Raw genomic sequence first — 19,769 nt, forward strand, 5'->3', positions numbered from 1 at the left:
TAGGTTCGTCCCAGCGAAAATGCCTAAGCGGAGTAAATTGCTTCAGGCCCTGGATGACCACCGCGGTCGCGATTATGAGGCTGAGAAGCAGAAGAAGCTAGTTAAGGCGGCGGAGAAGAGGAAGGCTGCTAAGAAGGCTGCTGCTGGGGAGGATGGTGTTCAGGTCAAGGATAAGGTGGGTTTATTCTTCTTCTTGGTTCTTGTCTGTTGGTTATATATATTGTTCTCGATTGGCAATTGGTATTAACTGGTTTTGCGATCCAGGCCGAAGACCTGAAGTCTAAGAAGCGCGAAGCTGAGGAAGAGGTCGAGGAGGAAGGATCAAGCGACGAGGAGGAGGAAGAGGAAAAGGAAGAGACCTCCGATAAGGAAGAAGAAGAAGATGACAATGACGAGGAGGAAGAGGAGGAAGAGGAAGAAGAGGAAGAAGACATCCCGCTCTCTGATCTCACGGACGACGAAAGAGAAGACGTCGTACCACACCAACGTCTCACGATCAACAACTCCGCCGCCATCAACGCCTCCCTCAAGCGCATCTCCTTCATCACACCTAAGACCCCATTCTCCGAGCACAACTCGCTAGTCTCGCAAGAGCCGATCGACGTCCCCGACCCCAACGACGACTTGGCTCGCGAGCTGGCTTTCTACAAGGTTTGCCAGGCGGCTGCGTCAACGGCTCGTGGACTACTCAAGAAGGAGGGTATCCCGTTCACTCGGCCTGGAGATTACTTTGCTGAGATGGTTAAGACGGATGAGCACATGGGCAAGATCAAGAAGAAGCTGTATGATGAGGCGGCGGGCAAGAAGGCAGCTGCGGAGGCTCGCAAGCAGCGTGATCTGAAGAAGTTCGGAAAGCAGGTCCAGGTTGCGAAGTTGCAGCAGCGTGCGAAGGAGAAGCGTGAGACTTTGGAGAAGATCAATGATCTGAAGAAGAGTATGTTTGGTCCCCCGACCTTGTGATACTGGCTTCCATGCAATGAGTTTGCTGACAGAATTGTTTGAACAGAGCGCAAGGCCAACCCCTCCGGCCCTACAGATAATGACAACGATATGTTCGACATCGCCATCGATAACTCCGAGTCCAAGGGCCGCAAGCGTGGCCGTGAGGATGGTGGCGGTCCCAACCTGAAGCGTCAGAAGAAGAACGAGAAGTACGGCTTCGGCGGCAAGAAGCGCCACGCCAAGAGCGGTGATGCTATGTCTAGCGGAGACCTGCGCAGTTTCTCAGTGAAGAAGATGAAGGGAGGTGCTAAGAGGCCGGGCAAGAGCAAGAGAGCTGCCGCCAAGGGACGGATGTGATTGACTTCCTTGTTCTTATTCTTATTTTTGCTTGTATGGGATGTAAAAGCTGGCTTTATGGGGTTTCAAAAAGAATACTGTCGATTATCTCCTAGAGTTCGGATCCAGGACTGTGGAATTATACCGCGGTTTCGGGTCTGCTTTATGTGTATATTGAAATAATATGGATGACCTTGTCCACAGCCTGCCTTTTTGTCCTGCTACATTCGGAGAACTTAGGGTTCCGAGTATTTGTTACCATAAGAGATATGCTAACATTGCTGACAAAGAAATGCCATACAAACACCTCCGACGGCCCTAGAATTATAGTGACGGCTTAGAATACATAATAAGCCTACCACCAACTCTCCAATAACACTAAAATTACAGTAAGAGGCTCTATCAAGTCAACCACACCCGATGATGCTCGTTCTTAAAAAGAGTCTCTATTGGTTATGGGCTTACTGGTCCTCGTCAGGCATATTCAGGCACGTCTACTATAGAATAACCATGTAAGTTGACACTGTATGTTGTTATCAAGATAAGTGTCTAACTGCGCTGGACGATGGCAAATGTCCCACTCGAGGTTTGGTATACTTACACTAGGTATGTAGCTGAGAGTGGTTTACTGTCAATATACCATTGGAGGTAATGTGTTCATCTTTATTTGTATGTTCCAAAGCACTCAGTTCAAGATAATAAGCATGTCTACGCTCTCTACTGATAGTATAAAGTATGTACTCTAACTTGAACTTTATGACTTTGAATTGTATCGGAATACTTCAATTAACTTGCCTGACCTTCTCATAGTCGCCCTTGGGAGTTCCAGTCTACTGTTCTGGGGCTCGATCTCCTTTGATATTTCTTCCTGCCTATAGCACTAACTAACATGTGCCTATCTGGTATGTATTATTGTTTATCAAATAACCCTCCTGATAGATATCAAAGTATAGCAACAGCTACGCAGACACAACAATGAAAACTGTCTCACTTGGATGCCGACCCGGGACTTCATAGTATGAGTAAAAGGACCGATTTCGACATGCATCGGTGATGGCGGCAAAGGGACAGTCAATAGATCCAATGTGCCTTCGGATATTAAACATCTCGCTCGCGATGTACTGGCATACCATCTCTATCACAAACATAAAGTTCGACAGAGCCCCTTGTATCCTATCACCACCGACTAGTAGAAGGTTCATATCATCTATTAGGCAGTTCCATGATTCACTCCACCCGGACTCTATGACAAGGGACAAAAAGACGATTGTTGTTCGTCCGAAGAAAGAAATCAGGTTCTTTTCGGGGACATCGATTAGATCCCCACGGCTTTGTCGCTTGAACTTCCTCCACGTCAGGCGTGGAGTGATTTGGTCGTGGTGTAGTTGTCCATTACGGTGCTATCATACTATCCAAGACATCATGTACGACTTGCCGGGTGTCACCGTTTGTCTACTTATCCTGAGCACCACGTAAAGGTGCAAGTCTCGTCCAGGTATTGTAGTAGTAGCAGTAGCAGTAGCAGAGTAGCAGTGAAAGCAGTCGCAGTAAGTGTCGTCGTAGCAGCAGTACATAGAAACCGTACAGCTGGAGAAGATATTTCCCTTAACCTAAAACGCGAAAGCTATTCTCGTCCATTTCTATATTGACTTCTCCTCTTTCGTCGTCATCGTAGTAGTATTGGTCGTAGTATTAGTCGTTGTAGTAGTCGTCTTCGTCCAAGTTGTTTTAATGCTGTTCGTCATCGCTTTCAGGATCCAAGTTGATTGGCTCCCCGGCATCTAGATCAATGGCCTCTATATGAACGATGATAGGGTTCTCCCGACCAAGAGCCCCTATACACTGGCCTCATCTTCCCAAGACCCTGCTTGGACTGTCCAATTTCTGCCAATCGAATCTGGTATAAAGCACTTCCATAGTGGACTCCAAGGTAAGCAGCCCCTTGCCTATTAAATCCCATGTATACCGCTCTTTGAGATAACTTATTGGGCCATCTGCAACTGGCGCACCACTTATCATCCTCCTTCAGCTTCGTGTAAAGTTTTGTAACCCCGATTTCTATCACTAGTGTCGGCCAGTCGTTGTAGTGCTGGATGATGGTTCGCGATTGCTCGACGTGAAAGTCCGATTTGACTGTTTTTCTTTCTTGCCTCTAAGTAATTTTTATGTAGTGTTGAGCCCCAAGCTGCGACTGCCCTGGCTATCAGCGATTGTTTGAGACAGGCACTGTGGAAAAAAAGACCTATGGTGGTTGTAATCGACATTGATTATATATACTTTTTTGTTCATCTGTGAAATACCCTAAATCTTTGACTGTGGCCAAAAATTCTGAAATATAGATCACGATATAGAAGTCCACGCCATAGGATGTAGCATACTGCAAAGCATGGTCTATAGGACCTGTGATATCACTGTTGTTGGATTTGCTGACGGTTCTGCTTGGAATGGTGCTCAGCTCCTGGCATGATCTTGGTAAGCACCAACAGTGCCCTTTCTAAAGCCGCCTGGTATATGATGACTGTCAGGGAACTACTGTCTTCCCACGTACGCTGTAAGAACGTATGCAAGGTGAAGACATGGCAACAGTAGGCAGGAGGAACTGACGGGTGTGCTTGGAAGGATGATTACTAGAGGAACTTTAGGTAGTGAGATGAGTATTTAACTACGAATACTCTGGTGAAGAGGGCATGTACATGATCACTAGTGGAAAAAGGTCAGAAGTGCATGCATATCATTGGGGAATTGTGTAGCCCTACAATCAAAGGGTTGCCCCGTAGTGAATAGGAAGAAAAAAAAAAGGAATTGCTCATATTGAATGTGGATATTATCAAAATCATAAAGTGCTGCTATGCAGCTACGCTCCTATTCCGTTAGTCCCGTTTGTTGTCCCATCCATGGCTGCAATATCTAAACAGCCCATTCCCCGGATATGATCAAGGAGATTATCGACACGAAACCCTATATTGAGCTGGTGCTCGGAGAGGACTAGGTCCATTTTAACCTTGGCATCATCGGCATGCTCTAGTGAATGAACCCGGATCAGTTCCTTGCCGTGCTTTGTATTACTCCTGTGAATAACTTTGTCGCAACCCCGGGCTTGACAAAACCATGTATCGGATGTTGATTCATTACCGTTAAGGGTGTCTGGCTCCGAGGGTGCCTGGTCACCGATAGAGACCGACGTATTGCGACTCTGGAGAATTTCCTGTAGCGCGGGTACCTTCTGAAGAGGCGTAGTTTCGGGGTTGGAGAGCATTGAACGAGTTCTGCGTTTCGCCCGCGTAGATAAGGGATCGCGGACAAGCTCATGACCGCGAACTTTGCTGGGAGTTTCAAATTCATCCATTGCATCAGGGTTGTCATCTGACAGATATTCATCGTCTGCTGCAGCGGCACTCCTCGTTCGCTTGCCAATTTTCTTGCTAGCGATCGTGCTTTTAGGGCGCAGCACAGACTTACGGACCCGGCGCCTTCGCGGCCTAGGCTGTTCTTCTTCATGCTCACTGTCCTCTGGAGAGGACTCAGCTTCGTTGAATAAACGAGGTCGTAGTGGAGTGAACGCTATTTGTTGCACGTCGTGTTTCTTTGCGGCGGCTTTCAATTCTCGGTATATGACCTTGCGTGACCAATCAAAATTGTAAGTTTTCGCCTCATCCATAAGCTCTATAATTGCATCGGCTTTTGAGGCGATGAGGTCTTGGGCATAGTCTGCACTATCGATCTCGAAGCGCCCCACTATCGTGGAGGCAACAAGATCAAGATTTAGTTGGCGTTTTGCCAAGTGTCCGGCCTCCTTTAGGTCAAGGATCACCTGGTAAATGGCCTCTGTTTGCGTTTTAGAGACCGCAGTTGGGTCTGGTTCATGGGTTGCTTCTTCCGGTTCATCGTCGGCTTTGTCTTCTTCGGGCTCTGATTCGGCCTTCGGTGACTCTAATTCGGCCTTAATCTGTTCATAGTCCTCCTAACCATCAAGTAAGCTACCGTAATTTATACTACAGGAAGAGGACAAGTACCGGAAACTTTTCACGGAGGTGCGCAAAAATGTCTGTATCGACCCATTGAATACCCTCCTCGCCCTTCAGCATTCGGGTAAGTAGAAAGTGATGATGTTTGTAGAAGACTTCGGCCGAATCATCATTGTCCTCACAAATCCCATGCGTATGGCTCACGTACTACCCCAGGGGTTCTACGTCAGTGACGACACTCCACCACAAGCGCATGGAAAGTGATCCACTAACCTCCTCGCACAAGTATTCAACGCTCGGAGTCCGATTCCTCCGCTTGCTCCGCCGCCTTTTCTGGTGTCGGTCCGCTAAGAAATATAGTAAATCGATGGCCTCCACCACATCATTGAACATAGGTCGATAACCCCTCGCAGGTGAGATGGAGAACCAGCCCGCGCGGCCGGCAACCCAGATGCCAACCTCGCCATCATCATGTTGTCCGTAAGCGTAATGCGTAATGTTTTCTAGAACAATTCGTTTCGTAAGGTAGTCTTGGTCGAGTACTAATGGCAGCGATTGATGCGTTAGAATGAGGGGGACGTGAACTATGGTATGTGAGCCGTTGTAGATCGGTACGCACCGAGGGACTCCTGCTCCTCCTCCACCTCATCCAAGCACCCGGTTACCTGGACAGGATTGTCCGGGGAGGCCGTGAGGAGGTTCGCATAGCGGGATTTGCCCGGGACCAGGACTCTGACCTCGGATAGACTGAACTCTTCCCAGTCGTTCTCGTCAGCAAGAGACGGGTCTCTGGCGGCCAGGACACTATCTTCTCGCGATGTCATGTCTCCGGAGGCAGCATGATGCCTTGGCCGACATGCAAGAAAGGGTTCACAAAGAGGCTCTTGGAAACCGATACAATGTGGAACGGGATGAAATAAAGCAGAACGGGTGATCTTGACAGGCGTTGATGAGATTCCAGAGGGTCTAAAGAGTAGACGATGGTTTTGTATTTATTGGGTCTGGTAATTACCAGGCGGTACCCATTATGCACCGGTGAAGAATTCCGTATCTTACGCGGTCCATACGTCAGACTGTAATACGTCTTTAAGCCTTTTGCAAGCGGGCGCAAACCCGCAGCTGTTTTTTCTTCAGTCGCAGTTTCAAGTTCCGTGCTGTGGTTGTTCAGTTGATAGACTAGAGCTTTCTCTCATTCATAAATATTTAGGGCTGCGGGTCAATTGAGCTGTTTGTTTCTAGATTTGGTCGCATACAACATCTACTATTTTACTCTTCTTCTCCAATTTCTCCTTCCCCGCGACTGATGGGATTCCGCCCGGGCTTTAGGCTATTTCGAACCACCATGTCCGGAGAAAAGATCTACGAAGGTGTTTTTGGTATGTTCTCCACATCATATTTATTCCACTCAAATTATAGGTATTCTGGCAATCAACAGCAGGCTAACAACTACAATAGCCGTCCATAAGCCCCAGGGCGTCACCTCCGCCGATGTCATCCGCACCCTCCAACACCACTTCAACCCTTCTAAGCTCTTCAAGCCTTGGTTAGAAACCGAGCGCGCTCGCCGAGACCGCGAGAGCAAGAACCAGCGTAGACGGCGCCGCACGCAACGCCTGGATGTTAAAATCGGCCATGGAGGAACCCTCGACCCACTGGCCACCGGTGTGCTAGTTACCGGAGTCGGAAAAGGCACCAAGCAGCTCAATGACTTCCTGGGATGTACCAAAACCTACGAAACAATTGTACTTTTCGGAGCCGAGACAGACACCTACGACCGACTGGGCAAGATCGTCCGACGGGCTCCATATGAGCATGTCACGCGCGAAGTGGTTGAGAAGGCGCTGGAGCAGTTCCGGGGGAAGATCATGCAACGCCCGCCTATCTTTTCGGCCTTGAAGGTCAAGGGCAAGCCGCTTTATGAATACGCTCGTGAGGGCAAGGAACCACCAATTGAGATCCAGGAGAGACCCGTCGAGGTGACGGATCTGCGTATTCTCGAGTGGTATGAGCCTGGTACACATGATTTCAAGGGGCCTGAACAAGAGGCTGCTGCCGAGGAGAAAGCCGTTGCCGAGAAGCTCCTCGCGAAAGAAGATGCTTTACCTATTGCGCCGTCTTCCGAAGCTGCAGGATCGGCCGAGAAGACAGCAGAGCAGGATACTTCGGCTTCGACAAAACGCAAGACACCACCACCTGCAGATAGTCCCAAGGCAGCTGAAGATACTGCACCAGCAGCGGCCGAGGGTGAGAAATCTCCGGCCGCGAAGAAGCAGAAGGCAGCTGAAGGCGAAGCGGTTCCGGCACAGACCGAGCAATCCTCGTCAAATGCCCCAGAAACGGCAGAAGAGAAATCAGATGCGCTGCCAGAGAAGGCTGAATCTGCCCCTCAACCGCAATCCGCGGCTGTTAAAATCATCATGACCGTTTCATCGGGATTCTATGTCCGTTCCTTGGCACATGACCTGGGCAAGGCCGTTGGCAGCTGTGCAATGATGAGTGAACTCATCCGGACCCGCCAGGCAGATTTCGAACTTGGTGCTGACAAAGTACTTGAGTACCGGGATCTGGAGGCTGGTGAAGAGGTTTGGGGGCCCAAGGTACAGCAGTTCTTGGAACAGTGGGAGAAGAAAAGGGCGGCTGAGGCGACTGTCGATCAAAATTAACCCTACATTGACCTAAATCTCACTGGCCTCTGCAGGGAAAGGTCGGTGAATCTAATCGCTTGGATACAATATGGGTCTGTGTAATTATGCATATGGGGCGAATAAAATTTAAAAGTCTTGCAAATATATCATATGTCCAAGAATAGCGGCTGAGAAAATGACGAATGTATACCCATTTAAGGAAAAGAGACGAGGTGACTTGAACTTTTCAATGCATTGCTGTCAATCCGTTCGCATCGACAGGTATCGAGGCCTGATAGCCTATGTAGGTATTCAAATCCAGCAACAAGTCTAGGCGTAGAATGTATCAATCACTCTATCCCAAAGAATTTGAGAGGGGTAAAAAGGAATGAATGAAGATGACAAGTTAGTTACTGATCCTTCCGATGTCAAACAGCGGTTGGTTCGCCGTTGGGCAATAGGTCTAAATCATAAGATCATGCATCTCATCAAGCAACGATTAAAAGCCAATAAGGAAAACACGCTCTAAGGTTGAAGCGAAATGTAAGATCTGACTGCTGAGAACTAAGTAGGAACAGCTGGTAAACAAAGGGAAACCGTTTTTAGAGGGGTATACCGCTGAAAACTCAGATACCAAAAGGAAAAAAGACAAAAAGACGGACGAAGATGCCAAGACAGGATGCATTTGTATACAGCTTGAAAATGAATGTAAGGGTGGTTGAAGATTTATTGAGACAGTTGTTGATGGGCGTTATGAGCGTCGACAAGAGCTAAACACAATCAGTTATTACATAGTCGATTATGATGCAGGTAAGGCAACTTACTTTGAAGGACAAAGGCTTGCCCTTGTCGTGATTCGCAGGCGCATTGAAGTGTGCTTCCGTCGAGGAAATCCAGCAAGATACTGTTTGGAAGCTCCTGTCGATCCTCATCCGGTAAAGCGGGCGTCCTGAATTCACTAAGATGATATCGTTTGACCATGTTGCGGTTACTTGAATCAATATTTCCAGGAGTCAGAACCAAGTACCCCTTGTCATCGACGCGAACAAATCGTCGCTTCCAGAGCAGCGTGTCGGGGAACTGGACATTGACCTCTCCGATATCGACTGCCTGTGCGATCTCGGCTCCTGTATCAAGCGGCGTGCTTTCTTCTTTAACCACCGGGCCTAGTGAGCTAAATGGACTCTTCCGCGAAGTTGAGGTGATAGATGACATACGACGAAGAAGCCGAGAAGCGCGAGATTCTTTCTTTCCTTCGGGAGACAAAGGGGCATCCACGACAGGTTTTGAGGTGTCTTCATTCTTGGAGGCAGAGGAGATTGACATCCGACTCTCTGAGCGCGGCATGGACAGCGCAGAAGGCTGGTTACTCGAGCCGACGGAAGACGGAGACATGCTGCGCTCTTTCGACTTGCTAGCCATAGGTTCTGGCGACGGATCGGGTGAAGGAGATTCGCAGGTGTCATGCTCAACTGTCAGGGGACTAGCGTGGAGATTGAGCACGCTGTTCTCTGAAGGATCAACCTTGGAATCTCCTGGAGTAGTATTGGAGTCACGAATTATCCGGGCTGTAACCGACACTGAGTTTGTACGTTTGACGCTTGCACTAGACTGCGAGTCGGGGCGCCTCACACTGGAAGCTCGAGAGAAACTTTCAGGAGTGAACGACCCATGCCTAGATCCTGGCGCCGAGTCCGGATTACCATTCAGTGAGACGGAGGCTCTCTTCCTAAGAGCCTCGAAGGAAGCCGACGAAGGTGCTGCTAGGTTTTGATTCGAGGTTGGTTGCGCATCACCTCGGCTCGAAAATTTCTCCAAGGCTGCGATGCGTTTTGAGATGCCCGAAGATACATTGATCTTCTTAGCCACCAGGACAGAGTTATCAGCTTCATTGTAGGGTGTCGATACAGACCTTCCCACAGCTAGTGCGTGTAGGTTGGGTGACTGGCGTCCGATAGCACTTGGGTTGGAAACCGCTCGTGAATTTTTCCATGCATCAGGGGGGCTTCGGTCGTTTCCATTATTAGAATAGCCCGGGGATAGCGGCGAGTTCCCAACTGAAATGGGCTTGGCTTCCTCTAGTGTGGCGCTCTTTAATTCCTCCATGAATGAATCATCGGAAAGATTATCGTCATCCGAATAATCCGGTGTTGGCACTTGAATAGGTTCAAGGTGAAGCCTACGCTTTTCCTTCCGGGTATCGACGTCCTTTTGCTCCGTGACCGACACTTCAGGGGTCAGGTCATTCTGTGTCTCAGTAACTTGAGTCTCGTCGGTGGTCGGGGAGTCGGAAGTTAAACTTGTTCGAGAATCGGGGGTCGAAAGTACGGGGATGGACTGAGGCAGGGCAGACTCGGCAGGTTCTCCAGTGGCGTCGGTCTCCTGTTCAACAGGAGCAAGAGGATTCTCGGCTGGTGGAGAACGCACGGCAATTTCTTCGTCTGGAATGTTGAGGGACTTCTCCTCAAGTGGGACTTCTTTGGCCGCGCTAGGCGAGCCGGGACCACTTTTAGTCTCTTCGTTAATTGACTTAGTCAAATCCTCTTCAACAACGTCATCTTCAAGCACAGAAGCCGACTGTGCAGTCTGGCATTGGTCCGTCTCTGAAGGCTCTTGAGCATCGTCCAAAATTTCCGCACTTGTTTCAGAACTGTCTTGCAGATCATTGATCGACAAGTCAGGGGTTGAATCTGAGATTACGGCGTCCGAAACGGCCTTTATGTGCTCATCGTGTACCTCGACTGGTTCTGGAACAACAGTAGGCTGAGTCTCCGACAGGGGACCCTTGCTATGCTCTAGAACACTAGCCTTATTTTCGTCTGCTTGAACACGCTTCATGTTGTCATGGACATGACTAATGTTCTCCTTGTCCTCAATCGGGTCGATGTGTGATTCTTTTCTCTCTTCAACGGCTCGGTGAATTTTCTTCCCTTCTTGTGCCCTTTTCTCCATTTGTGTTTTCCGTAGCTGAAGCGCTTTCATTAGCCGTTCCCTTTCCTGGGACGTTCCAGAGGATGATAATGCGCTTAATGACTTGGCGCCAGGCGACAGCTTGGGTCTAGAAATAGGCATTGATAGGGGGGGTACGAGTAATGGAGGCACCGGAGGGACCATTCGGCCAGACATAGATGCTACAGTGCTTCCCTGGGATCGGGGACGAGCAGGACTAGGATTGCTCCTTCGCAGGGAGGACGACCGCATGCCAGCTGGCAAGGAAGCGACCGGTCGCTGTTCTGCGCTTCGTGACAGATTCCCTGCGGTGCGTGGCCGTCCACTTTCATCTACCGAAGGCCGCGGTCCAAGCTTGACCTTCTGTTTATACACACCTGTGCGTTCTAGATCTTTTAAAGATGGCCTAGCTGACTGAGTAGACCTTCGAGGCTCAGAGTATGACAGCTCGTCCCGCGAGGTCTTTCGCGAAGTCGGACGCTCGGAGTGGTGGTCGCCGGCAATCGAAGGAGGACGATCGTTGTCTTGGGTGTCATCTGGGGTTTTCGTCGGCGATGATGTCTCGGTGCCATGGCGAATAGAATGTGCGTCGGACGCAACCGGCGAGGCGACGATGGTTGCTTCTGATAGTTGGCTGAACGATCTTTGCCGAAAGTCTTTGGTCGAGATTGGCGGTGGCGAAGCGTCTTTGCTTCCGGGGGTTTCCTCTGCATCTTCCGCGATTTCCATCAGCCTGCGACGGCGGAGGGAATTCGAGGAGGAGGTGATAGAACCTGAAGCGGTATGTAGTAGACATGCGGAAGATAGTGCGCTCTCAGTGAGCTCCGATGGCTGTGAAAGATAGAATACAGTATCATGTGGAGAGAATTTATCCAGAATCGATTGAAACTGCACGGTTGTACGGGCTAAAGGTGGGTGCAAGATCTCATCAGTAAGAGTGGAGGTTAGGGTGATGGGTAATAAGGATATACCTTGTACGAGCCGAGAAATACCCTCCGGTAGATAGCTGAGTACTACCTTCCTTCGACGATATTGTAGAAATCCATAAAGCGGAGACTTTTCTTCATAACCGTCGATCGCATTCCGTACGTCGGGCACCCCGCCGGTCCCCCGATCGAGAAGAGCCACTTCATCCCTTGACACATACTGGAGAAGAAACCTAGACGCGGGAAGGGATGATCAGCCATTGCTTTAACCAGTACTGTGATTTCTTGATGCAAGTATCCGTGAAACATCAATTGCGCCGGGAGTGGAAACAACATCGACTTACCATCCTCCCGCTTCACTTAAAGCGGTTTGATAGGCTTCTATGACAGCGGGATTATCTAGCCCATTGAGAGACATGACGAGAACTGCATGGGAGGCGAGACTTTATCGGAGAAGAAAAGATAAAGATAAAAATAGAAATAAGAAGAGGTGCCGCGGTGTGAACCAACAAAGTGTAGCGAGTGAGTCTGCTGGTGTCCGAAAGGAAAGAGGGGGAGGGGACGAATGCAACGAGGGACGACTGAAGATTGTAAAACACAAGAAGAAGAGAGCGTTCTAGCCAGAAGGTAGGTATGATCTGGAAAAGTAGCAGAAGGACAGCCTCCTGCGAGCCGAGATCACCCCCAGGCTGATGAACTAGCACGCGTAATTAGATATCAGGATCATTGAATGGAGGCGAGTCGAGACGGTGGTGTGTATTTCACGAACCTCTCAGGAGTTCAGGGGCTCTTCCTAGTGGATGGTCCGATAACCTCCACTTCTTGTCTCCACGTTTTTCTTGGCCGATGGTAACCAACGAATGTTGAATGAATCTCCTCGTTTGGTTCAGGTACAAGCTCGGCTACTTCAATGGAACTTGAACCATAAATTGATGGACTCCAAAGTATTGCAGTGTGGTGCCATCAATGGCAACGAGACTCCATTGAGAGCACCAGAATCAAACATATTACACAATCAGCATTGAATTCGATCGGAAATGAATGAGGGATGATCGCAGCCACTAACGGGGGACTCGGGTCGTCCTCGAACGGCGCCTTGTCCCTATGGAACCCAATTCTGTACGACGAACATACGGAGTACACGGGTAAATTACCTTATATCTATTGTCTACCTACTATTAGCTCTCAGTTATATTGCCAATAACCGATATTTTTAGGCAAGTTGCCCTTTCCCCCCGAATAGGAGTCAACGCCCTAGAAAGTCAATTTTTGACTCCCAATCGGGCACGTCAAAGATAGTCAGTAAGGGGGTCACATTGGTTCATGTTCTCTATGTAATGTTAACTTGTACTTGCAAAATGCAGATGCAATCGATATCTTCCGTTGCGCAATATCTTTTTAATTATTATTATCATTTTCTTTATAATTTCAAAACGGTATCTGACATCTTATAGTTAAACCTTTGACCTTCGATCGAACGTGTAGATCATGAAGTATCTCCCAGTCAAGAGTTCTAGAAGGTCTCGTATTGCCCTATCCAGAGCCAGGGCCACTGAAACTTGCAATGCTCAACTTGTTCAGTTGGTAACTGGGTAAAGGTAGAAAGAAGATCTAATCAATCCGATCAGGCTAATCGGTTTGTCAAGAAAACAAACCTTAACCCCCAAAATAGTATCCCATCGAGCGCTTCTAGAAGACAAATAATGCCGCCCTAAATTCTTCACTTCTTTCACTAGTTTGTGGGTTTGCCTTAAGCTTTCAACTAGTACACAAACAATGACGATGTCCAAATTCTAATATTAAGAAGAATACTCCGTATTCCATGAAAAAAGTGGTGGGATAAATACTTCATTATTCAATTCCCCACATGTTGACCCTCAGTACTTACAATGCTTTCCGCTCTGGAGATCTCCGCCTTACTCGGAGACTGCCGATGCGGGGACCATCGACTTCACTATATATCCAAACCCAGCCAATTTCAAAAAGAAATGTTACCTTAACTGTACACTCAGTATCCTATCTGCACAAAAATTACTACGTTGGAAAATATCCCCCGCATAGATCGCCATGTCTCCCAGTCTCCCCTCGCTGTCGTCGCTCGCCTCGCTCCCACAGGAACAACAATTCCAGGTCCTCGATACGCTCTTTGAGCCATCCCCGGAACTTCATGCGCTGATGGCTCCAATTCTGGCCAATCAGACGTTCTCCTCATATGCTAGTCTGATTGATGCCGTCGGAGGCCGCATGTCCGCTCTATCCGCAGCGAACTCGCCGACTGATAAAGCCGTTCTCGTTGGAATCCTGGGGTCGCATCCCCGTCTGGGACGTCCGAAGGTGGCGCAATCTGAGCATATAAGCGAATTGAGCAAGAAAGAACAAGCGCAGTTGAACACAGGGGCAGAGGAGCTAGCGGAACGACTGCGACTGCTCAACGCTGAATACGAGGAGAAATTTCCAGGATTAAGATTTGTGTTCGTGACCAAGTCAAATTCCGTCAACGATCAAGACTAACTTGAGACTTTTTGGCCCGATTCTAGAACTTTTGTCAATGGGCGGAGCCGAGACGTTATCATGGTGGAGATGCGACAAAGGATTGACAGAGGTGATGCCGAGAAGGAGATAGAAGAAACCATCCAGGTAAGAGGTATCGTGCTCGCGTAAATGATTAAGAGTACTAATCTACGCATTTAGGCAATGTGTGATATAGCTAAAGACCGGGCGCGAAAGTTGGAACAGACGTCACGGATATAGATACTTGAAGAACAATGATACTATAGGTGGAATAATCTTGGTACATCGCCGCAATTAACCGCCGTCAGATTCAGATAGTTCATGGTCAAGGAAGGTCTCGTCGTTCAACGCAGATATCCAGTCATGATCGCTTGAGTGGTGGTCAAGCGTTGTGGCTATGGCAACCGATGTGGAGACCAGTTCAGAAGAGAGAACTCTGCTCGGTCTCTGTACTGTATACTATTATCAGAACTCCAACGATTTGTCATGTCTTCTAGAAAGAGATACTATAAGTTATCAATCAAGTCAGTGCGGAGATAATAGTGTCAGTCACTGAATCTGAGATCTTGACCATTCATTACTTGGCAATACGTAGTAATGAATGGGGCGTGGAACCACCTATGACACAATCCAATCCAAGTATTTTTAGCTACCAAAAAAAACCGAACCCCACGCCCTGATCTTAAAATGCTTGACTTGCATGACAGGAGCAGACGCGCAGAAACCTTGCCGATGTATTGTTATCATTGCCTCGATTCCTTGCTACCAGTACTTTGAGTAGGAACCAGGGAACTTCCCAGTTCTCCTGCGTTCCATTCCAGCTGTTATATCTAACCAACCGTTCCGCGTCGTCGTTTTTCAATGGGTCGTTCCAGAATGCGACTTTTATCGCCCCCGAACTAAAACCGTTTGCGACTAGAGAATGTCATGCGAAACCAAAATAAAATAAAATACTAGGGAAAATTAACTAAGGGTCAATGTCCGGACCCTTGATGTCATTCTAATCTCCGATTCATCCGGATATTGCCGTGTTTCCTCTCGGTCTCCATAATCTCTCGCAAACTCCAAGTAATTTCTTTTCTTTTCCCTTTTCCCTTTTCCCACCATACGCTGGTTATCCCGCCAAACGTTTCCGATTCCACATGCGCACTCTGGGGCGCCGCCCTAACCATGACGGAGGCTTTGCGAGCGCCCAAGGAGACTGACAGCCGAGGCGCTTTGGCATCGCGCGCCTTGCCTATCCCCGCGATCGTCACCAACCTTGCAACTGGCTCTTCTTCGAGTCTGAAGAGGAATGGTAGCAATCTGACAATCAATAAGGACAGCGGTAGTCCTAATGAGGGAAAGCCGGGGCTGCTGCAGACTTCTCAGTCGTTCCCTATCGGTATGTCCAGTTGTCTCGATGGTTATATACCTGATGAGTTTGAGATTATGATACCGTCCGAACTTTCACCCCTTGATTCCTTTCACATGTCAATGACCTGCGGCGACGTCAAACATACGACAAAGGCGCATTGTGCTCGCAATCTGTCACCCATGCTTATGCGCTCTCTATATAGGGTCGGCTCCATCCGATGTAGCATCATCCCTCAGTGGCAACCCGCTAGATACCAGAAAGAATTCTCGATCAGGCCAGGGTCAAAGTAATGCCTCTATCGGGGTTACTAGAAGTTCTCTCTCTTCTCCGACCCTCGTCGAAGTTAGCGCCGACTCCAGCGCAATAGATCCGTTGTCGCAGGTACGAATAATAAAGTCACTAGATCGCTCATGTGTGTTGTGGGTGCACCAGTTGCTGATCAAACCTGCATCATGCAGCATATCATTAAACGCACCAATACCGAGAAGTCGATCCCTTTAAAGCTACTCGGAAGGGCGTCATACGAGGCGGAAGCTGGCGGAACTGACGGGCCACCTGAGCAAGGCCCAATCCGAGGAGATGCCGCGCTACATCGCAAGCCGTCTAAGGAGAAGAAGTGAGTGCCGTGCCTATTTTCAGCAGGGATCTATCATGTTTCTCTGGCTGCGCTTTCACATTTCTTGATATACCCCGCACTGCAAGATAACGCATGTTTGTTTTTCTGCATTTCCTTTCGAAGGCTAATTGGACCACTTTGAACGAGTAGGAAAGGCGTTTCGTTTCTCAGCCGGATCATTGGCGGTAAAAAGAAGGACCAAATTCTCGACGACGACGACGATGTCTCTGAACCGGATACTGCTCGTATGGACACTGCGCAACAGATAGGGTTTTTTCCTCGATTCCCCCGCCCTCCAAAGTACATCCGCGTCAGGGCACATTATAAGAAAGAGAAAACATTCAGTCGAATATTCGTGGCGCAGGAGCTTGAAGGTGCAGATAATGTGTCAAACTCATCTGAAAAAGATGGGTCTTCAGTAGCGGGGGCAAGGAGCAGTAAAACTACCGGGAAAGCAGTATGGGCTCTGGTGTTCTCCAATGACGGCAAATATCTGGCGGCTGCCGGCCAAGATGGCAAGGTCCGGGTTTGGGCTGTTATCACTTCACCGGAGGAACGCCATGAATCCGAGCCAGAGGAAGATGGGAGTCAGGATGGCGAAGAACTTCCTCAGTTGAAAGCACCGGTGTTCAAGGTGAAGCCGGTCCAGGTGTACGAGGGTCACACAGGCAGTGTGCTTGATCTAAGTTGGAGCAAGGTATGTCTGCCATTAGCAATGTTTGACCGAGACATCCGTCGTGAATCTAACATCACCGCAGAATAATTTTCTTCTTTCTTCTTCCATGGATAAGACGGTCCGACTGTGGCATGTGAGCCGACCTGAGTGTCTATGTATATTCCAACATAGCGACTTCGTTACCTCGATTCAATTCCATCCCCGGGACGACCGGTTCTTCCTTGCAGGTTCACTTGACACGAAACTCCGGCTTTGGAGTATCCCGGATAAGAGTGTGGCATTTGTTGTGACAGTTCCCGATATGATCACGTCGGTCGCTTTCACTCCGGATGGTCGGCATTCGATTGCTGGTTGCCTAAACGGAATGTGCAATATCTACGAAACCGACGGCCTCAAGCCAATCACGCAGTTTCATGTCCGCTCAGCACGTGGACGCAATGCCAAAGGCAGCAAAATCACGGGGATTGATACTGCTATTTTTCCGAAGGGCGACCCTCAGGGTGAGGTGAAGTTATTGATCACCAGCAATGATTCTCGGATTCGAATGTACAACTTTAGAGACCGGACCCTGGAGGCAAAATTCCGTGGCAACGAAAATACATGCAGCCAGATCCGCGCTTCCTTCAGCGATGATGGGAAACACGTCATTTGTGGAAGTGAGGATCGCCGGGCTTATCTGTGGCCAACAGCCCCTATTGAGAGGGACTCGGACAAGCGTGCTGTGGAAGTTGTGGAACCACAGTCGGCCATGGTGACGGCGGCTATCATGGCTCCCTCGAAAACGAAGCAGATACTAGGATTTTCCGAAGATCCAATTTACGATCTCTGCAACCCGCCTCCTGTTACCCTAGGTAGTTCGAAAGAGAACGGACCTCATCGCAACTCGGTAGCTAGCAAACAGGCTCAGGAATCGCCGGGGTATCTTGCTCGCTCTAACCATCCGGGAGGGAATATTATCATAGTAGCCGACTACTCCGGGAAGATCAAGGTCCTGCGACAAGATTGCGCGTACCTCAAACGGCGCTTTGAAAGCTGGGATACGCATTCAACGATTTCTCGCAGACTGCTACGGCGCACAAACTCCGCGCGGCACAGCATTGCTTCGTCTATTGGAAAGGAGTCATCTCATAAGACACCCTCTGAGCGCATCATTTCCTGGCGCAACTCCGTGATCGGTCATACAGAGCGAAAGGATGGCAATCACCCAGGGACAAGAACTCGGAGCCCATCTCCCCAAAGACTCGCCAATCGGTCGCAGTACTCGAGTCCCAGACGGGGTGGATCGCGGTCTGGGTATACTATTTCTCCTCCGCCTTCCGCCTACAAGACCTCGACGGAGTACAAGACTTCTTTGGATAGCGCAGGATCTAGTACAGAGGTACCAGGACGCAATGGAGCCGCTAATGCCCCCAAGACCCTCCAGCCAGCACCCTCATTGGTTGCCAATAAGCGACAAGATCAGGACAACCCTCTGTGGCTACAAGGCGACCACAGCTATGCTTTCTACAAAAGGATCGCGCGAGACGCATTAGCCGCGCGGAATCGAGATTCACCTCATCATCTCGACCCCAATCGACTTTCTGTTCCCGGGCGACGCCAGCCGAGTGTCGGTAGTGTCCTGAGTAGTGATTACGCATCGTCAAACGGGGAGGGAGAGGAGAGTGAAGATGTGCTCCGGTGTGACAACTGCGAAGGAACGAATTTCCGAGCCACAAAAGGACGAAATGGGAAGCAGAAGTTGATCTGCGTACGGTGCTCCCAGCCTATAGACTGAGCTCTTTGTGATATTTATGATTTGATGTTTTTTTTCTTTTCTAGTATATCCCATTTTGGCAAATACTGCATTGGCGGGTGTTCATAATATTGCATTTACAGGGACGTGATGGAGGTCTGGTATGTATGTCGCAGATATATAGGATGTAGTTAGGATACGAGACCAATGATTTAAATGTACAAGAGGTAGACTTTCTAAAGGATAGAGGAGTAAAGTAGGAGGAAATTCGTAATCGATACACGAAGTACTAGATAATAAATCCGCTGCTCTCCGCCAAGACTCGACTACTGACAATTGCAAGCAAACTGTCCGCACTCCACCATTTATCACACCTCCATTCACCATTATACCTCACCAACCAACAAACACAGAAAATATTTAAAACCTCTTCTAGTACTCAAAACACCCTCAATCGATATATCCCCAGAGAAAAAAAACCCAGAAAACCACTGTAACTCCAAACCAACACCACAACCACAAAACATGCCATACCTTCCCACCTCCCAGGCCTACCTGGAACAATCAGCGCTCCTCCTCGAAGCATACCCAAACGACGTACGTCTCACTCACACATCCAATCCCCAATCCCACAATTCCAAGAGCTAAGAAAACTCCCAAACCAAACATACCACCTAACTAACACAATGAATCCTAACACAGACCCGCATAACAACAAAATACAACTTCCCCTCCTCTCAAAAGCCCAAACCAACCGAAGAATCAACAACACCAACGGCCCCAATCGCATCCCTCACACTAAAAACCTACAACCCAACGTCCGGAATCTGCCTCAAATACCGCACGAACAAAGCTGCCGAGGTAGGGCGGTTGATTACATCTCTGGGAAAGCTAGCGGGTGGTGCGAATGTGGCTGCGTTGGGATTGGGGAATGCGGCTGCAGCGCCGGTAGCGCAGGCTGGTGGTGATGTGGAGATGACTGATGCGCCGGAGGAGGGGACGGGTTCTGCGCCTGCGGCGAAGACGGAGGGGAGTAAGGGCGGGAAGGGGAAGAAGAAGGGTGGCAAGGGGAAGAGGTGATTTTTCCTTTTTGTTCTCTTCTAGATTTTTTTGGGTGGTTTGAGGGCCATTGAAT

The 19,769-nt window shown here is 49.0% G+C and overlaps 7 protein-coding genes across 7 annotated transcripts; 5 read left to right on the forward strand and 2 right to left on the reverse strand.

Annotated features, from left to right (window-relative positions):
* Positions 1-19: 19 nt before the first annotated feature.
* F9C07_9015 (putative rRNA processing protein) lies at positions 20-1,299 on the forward strand (the record flags this gene model as incomplete). Its single annotated transcript, XM_041293298.1, has 3 exons — positions 20-175; positions 265-934; positions 1,007-1,299. The coding sequence occupies 3 exons, from the start codon at positions 20-22 to the stop codon at positions 1,297-1,299; spliced, it is 1,119 nt and encodes a 372-aa protein (XP_041148184.1).
* Positions 1,300-4,132: 2,833 nt separating this feature from the next.
* Positions 4,133-6,067, reverse strand: F9C07_9016 (uncharacterized protein; the record flags this gene model as incomplete). The annotated part of the gene is made up of 4 exons (XM_071511851.1): positions 4,133-5,236; positions 5,292-5,450; positions 5,517-5,785; positions 5,863-6,067. The coding sequence occupies 4 exons, from the start codon at positions 6,065-6,067 to the stop codon at positions 4,133-4,135; spliced, it is 1,737 nt and encodes a 578-aa protein (XP_071364606.1).
* A 479-nt stretch (positions 6,068-6,546) lies between these two features.
* On the forward strand, positions 6,547-7,906 carry F9C07_2072669 (pseudouridine synthase; the record flags this gene model as incomplete). The annotated part of the gene is made up of 2 exons (XM_041293299.1): positions 6,547-6,619; positions 6,699-7,906. The coding sequence occupies 2 exons, from the start codon at positions 6,547-6,549 to the stop codon at positions 7,904-7,906; spliced, it is 1,281 nt and encodes a 426-aa protein (XP_041148186.1).
* A 687-nt stretch (positions 7,907-8,593) lies between these two features.
* On the reverse strand, positions 8,594-12,160 carry F9C07_9018 (putative GPI-anchored cell surface glyco protein; the record flags this gene model as incomplete). Its single annotated transcript, XM_041293288.1, has 3 exons — positions 8,594-8,637; positions 8,692-11,975; positions 12,087-12,160. 3 exons carry the CDS (start codon positions 12,158-12,160, stop codon positions 8,594-8,596), a joined length of 3,402 nt encoding a protein of 1,133 aa, XP_041148187.1.
* A 1,649-nt stretch (positions 12,161-13,809) lies between these two features.
* Positions 13,810-14,493, forward strand: F9C07_9019 (Oxo-4-hydroxy-4-carboxy-5-ureidoimidazoline decarboxylase; the record flags this gene model as incomplete). Its single annotated transcript, XM_041286560.2, has 3 exons — positions 13,810-14,213; positions 14,280-14,379; positions 14,434-14,493. The coding sequence occupies 3 exons, from the start codon at positions 13,810-13,812 to the stop codon at positions 14,491-14,493; spliced, it is 564 nt and encodes a 187-aa protein (XP_041148188.2).
* A 465-nt stretch (positions 14,494-14,958) lies between these two features.
* On the forward strand, positions 14,959-18,918 carry F9C07_1703353 (WD repeat protein). The gene is made up of 5 exons (XM_041293300.2): positions 14,959-15,637; positions 15,813-15,991; positions 16,069-16,226; positions 16,377-16,923; positions 16,985-18,918. The coding sequence occupies exons 1-5, from the start codon at positions 15,424-15,426 to the stop codon at positions 18,674-18,676; spliced, it is 2,790 nt and encodes a 929-aa protein (XP_041148189.1). The 5' UTR covers positions 14,959-15,423; the 3' UTR covers positions 18,677-18,918.
* Positions 18,919-19,159: 241 nt separating this feature from the next.
* Positions 19,160-19,714, forward strand: F9C07_9021 (signal recognition particle 9 kDa protein-domain-containing protein; the record flags this gene model as incomplete). The annotated part of the gene is made up of 2 exons (XM_041293301.1): positions 19,160-19,231; positions 19,337-19,714. The coding sequence occupies 2 exons, from the start codon at positions 19,160-19,162 to the stop codon at positions 19,712-19,714; spliced, it is 450 nt and encodes a 149-aa protein (XP_041148190.1).
* Positions 19,715-19,769: the final 55 nt, after the last annotated feature.

This window comes from Aspergillus flavus, chromosome 5, assembly GCF_009017415.1.
Source record: "Aspergillus flavus chromosome 5, complete sequence".
In the NCBI taxonomy this organism is placed as follows: Eukaryota; Fungi; Ascomycota; class Eurotiomycetes; order Eurotiales; family Aspergillaceae; genus Aspergillus; species Aspergillus flavus.

Coding starts and splice junctions, on each gene's coding strand:
- F9C07_1703353 (XM_041293300.2), top strand. CDS start 15,424: ATGACGGAGGCTTTGCGAGCGCCCAAGGAGACTGACAGCCGAGGCGCT. Junction 15,638..15,812: donor TTCTCAGTCGTTCCCTATCG/GTATGTCCAGTT, acceptor CTCTCTATATAG/GGTCGGCTCCATCCGATGTA. Junction 15,992..16,068: donor CAATAGATCCGTTGTCGCAG/GTACGAATAATA, acceptor TGCATCATGCAG/CATATCATTAAACGCACCAA.